This window comes from Stegastes partitus, unplaced genomic scaffold, assembly GCF_000690725.1.
Source record: "Stegastes partitus isolate 25-593 unplaced genomic scaffold, Stegastes_partitus-1.0.2 Scaffold1169, whole genome shotgun sequence".
Lineage (NCBI taxonomy): Eukaryota > Metazoa > Chordata > Actinopteri > Pomacentridae > Stegastes > Stegastes partitus.
Window position 1 is genome coordinate 182,698 of NW_007578900.1, and position 3,727 is coordinate 186,424.

A 3,727-nucleotide genomic window follows, 5' to 3' on the forward strand; every position below is an offset into this window, starting at 1 on the left:
ATGAGATATTTACACAGAAAGTGTAGCCTACCAGGAAAAGTCATTGATCGCTATCTTCATCTTCCTCCTGCACTAAAACCACTAAAGTCGTCTTCTTCGGTGTCGGAGTTAAACAGCCTCAGAACTACTTCGTCACCTCCTCAGTCTCTCTTTCGTTGTCGCTCTCAACGTCACTTTGGTCTCGAGGCAAGTTCGTAAAACTTGTAAAAATCCAGAAATTAGCCGCATCATTGTTTAAGACAAAGTGTTCAAAGCGTGTGAAAAAAGAAGTGGACATCAAGTATACAGACATTACGGTATTCTTTAAAGAAAATGCTTCAATCAAATGTTCAAAGGACGTTTGAAGGATATTTTCACTTCCAGTAATGTTCTCATAAAGTTATGATCATGTTTTAATGTCAACATTCAGATTAAGTTCCATGAAGGAACACATGATAAAAAGTTCTTCTAACAAACAAACGAACGTTTGAGAATGTCGGGGCATAACGGTGTAATAACGTTGTCACCAAACATTTTAAGAACATCTGTATTTATTCTGCTCTTAAGAAGAACTTTCATGTAACTAAAAGAAAACTTCCTGCTGAAAATATTAGTAGAACTTTGCAGAGTTTTCCCAGAACATTTCTGGAACAAAAACAAGCTGGGTCGATACGTTAGCTATAGCTTCACCACGAAGGCAAAGACGAAGAAAAAGAAGCTTCAACTATAAAGTTGCAGAAGAACATAATTTCCACTAGTCACTAAACATCACACTCTCATAATCTGCATTTCACTAATTGTGTGGTTCGTAGCACCACAGAACTGCAATTATATTCAATTATTTGAGTTTTTTTTGCGAAATCTAATTTTACTTTGACATGAAAGAGTCTTTTTCTGGTAAATTCTATTTTAAAAAGCCAAATTAAAATGACCAGGCACTTTGTATTAAAATGACATGGCCTGTTTTCCATTTTTTAATAAGTTTATTTTAATTCTTACCATCATCCTTGGGACAGAAAACCCAACAGATTGTATTGGTAAGTGGGTGGTAAAGGTCTGGTTCTGGGATTTCGAAGCTCCTAATCGTCATAACTTGTGTGTTTTCAGGTCCAAGACTTCACCGTTAGTCTGTTCGTGCAGAAGAACCTTCCTCCAGAGATCCGGATGTTGGCCATCATGATCCTGTTTGACACCAAGCCTTCGACGGCTCTCGTTTCCACCATTACCGCACATCTGTTGGCGGAAGAAGACCAGCACGTCGGCAGCTTCGCGTACTCGTACCTGCAAAGTTTTGCCAGATCCAAGACTCCAGACAACCACTTCCTGTAAGCGTTGAAATGAAAGATGGTGCATTTTATTGTTTGAGTTTTAAGTTCACTCAGGTTCAAAACTCCATGTGAGAGTATAAAACTATCTGAGTTGAATTAACGCAAGAAAACAAGTTAAATGAACTTAAGTTGAATCATGTTTGACACAGACAGTGATTGCAGATAGATTTTAGGTAGTTTCTCTTCTTGTAACTCTAAGAACTTTACCATCAGATCAGTTATAACTCTACAGATGTAAGGACTAACATTTGCCAGAGTTTGAAATGTTTGGATTATTACGAAGAGAATCCACCAGAATTTGCTTTAACAAAGACACACGGCAAGTTTCCACCAAGTCTGTATTCTCAAACGACAAAGAAGTCTCTGTGGAGTTTTGACTCTCTAGCAATACATCCTTAGAAGTCATATTCAGGTTTCACTTCATAGAAANAGATCTGACTTTTTTAGTTTTGAATTGTTCCTCTCCACAGGCCATCGAACTGATCAAGCATTTGGCCGATGCTAACAGTTACCACATCGACAGTGCGACCACTCAGGACACCATAAAGCTGTTCCAGCTGCTGAGGATGACGCCTTATGAAGGATTAGAGGAGATGTGGAAGCAGTTTGCAGGAAACGCAGAGTACAGGTGAGAATACGGTGAAACAGTGGCAGCAGTGTTTTATAACTAATATACTGTGTTTATATAATGTAGCCGCTGTAATCGACATGAACTGTAGTTATCTGTAGACGACACAAGTGTCTTCTTGTAAACTTTGAATTGCAGACATACACCATGAATCACAATGTGCCTTTAATATTTAATATTGACTGAGTACAGAAACAAAGGAGTGTTCTTAGTTTGCAGGTATTTGCTCATAAACCCAAGTGTAATTTCCCACTAGCTTTAAATTACCGACACACAGTGAGTTATACATTCAAACATTATAATTAAGTTAATTTTTTTATCTTTATACCCTCTGAGAACATTTAACTTCAGGCTCAAAGTGAAGCTCCGTCACTGATAACCTTTAACCGAGCGTTTCATTACAACTTTATAATACGACGATCCATCTTGAAAAACTGATACGGATCCACTTGAGCTGATTAGATAATTGAAAAGAATCTTTCCACTCTGTTCAGGAAGGATTTAGTGAGGTACATTACCTCTGATGAATCATTTATCATCCATCTTTGCTTGCTGACATTAGGACGGTGTGTTTTAATATAGTCATTACATCTGCCATACTCTCCGTATAACTTTTTTTTCCTCTCTCACTTCTGCAGACGTTGGTTTTTGGACACGATCGTTGAGATCAGCGACGCCCGAATCCTAAAATTCCTGGAAAGCAGGTTTCAGGCTGGAGATATTTCTGCAAACGAGGCTCTGCAAACCTTTGTGGTGGCTTTCAATCATCTGAAGGCAGCTCCTGAACTGGTGGAGATGGCCAAAGTAAAACAACCCTACGGCTAGAAGACCTGTTCTCTTACTTCTTCTGCTCCCGTTTTAAACTGTCTTTTCTTTTCGCAGGCGTTCCTCAGCCTGCCGTTCAGTAAATCCAACGTCCATCTGTGGCACACTGTGGTTCTTTCCTACGGCTCTCTGGTGTACAAGCACTGTGCTTATAACACACCTTGTTCGGTGGGCGTTGTTCAGGTAATCAGGCTCAGGAACGTCTACATCAGGGATCTCCAGCTCCGGTCCTGAGCTACTGTCCTGCAGGTTTTAGACGTTTCCATACTGCAACACACCTGACTCAAATTGATGGATCTCCAACAGCTCGTTGTTAAGTTCTACGCAAATCCGTTAATGATCCATTCATGTGAGTCTGGTGTGTCGCAGTAAGGAAACGTCTAAAACCTGTAACTCACGAGGACCAGAGTTGGAGATCCCTGGTCTACATTAATGTGCAAATGATGAGTGTTAGTAACACGGGATTCTTGTAGCCCCTGCTGGACATGGCCCTGGAAGCCCTGAGGACCAGACACTACGACGACATGGTTCTGGCTCTGAAAGCTCTGGGGAACGCCGGCCATCCGGGCAGCATTAAGACCATCATGCGTTTCCTGCCTGGAGTCTCCGCGAGCCCCGTAGATCTGCCGCCTGGAGTGCTGAGCGCCGCCGTTCAGTCGATGAGGCTCCTCGCTGCCAGAGACCCTCACAGTGTAAGAACAAGAAAGAACACCACAGATCTATGTGAGGGTTCTATGGTGCCTACAGGAACTGTTCCTGTTAGACGTTTCCCCCTTTGACTGCTTTCTATTTTCAAAAAAGGCCTCTTTCATTCAGATTTCTACAAAGTCATGCCAATTAGTTTCAAATAATGTAGGATTAGTGATTCACTGTATCTGGAAGATGAATCCCCAACTCGAAAACGAACATTCCCCAGTGTTACCAACAAGTTTGAATTACCGTAATTTCCAGACTATTGAGCACCTGA

The 3,727-nt window shown here is 41.1% G+C and overlaps 1 protein-coding gene across 1 annotated transcript in view; it reads left to right on the forward strand.

Annotated features, from left to right (window-relative positions):
* The window catches only part of vtg3 (vitellogenin 3, phosvitinless), a 41,979-nt gene that overhangs the window by 27,992 nt on the left and 10,260 nt on the right, over positions 1–3,727 (forward strand). Inside the window, 5 exon segments of the mRNA XM_008296938.1 lie at positions 1,778–1,935; positions 2,574–2,739; positions 2,818–2,943; positions 3,234–3,455; positions 3,457–3,483. Coding sequence (XP_008295160.1) covers positions 1,778–1,935; positions 2,574–2,739; positions 2,818–2,943; positions 3,234–3,455; positions 3,457–3,483 — 699 coding nt within the window.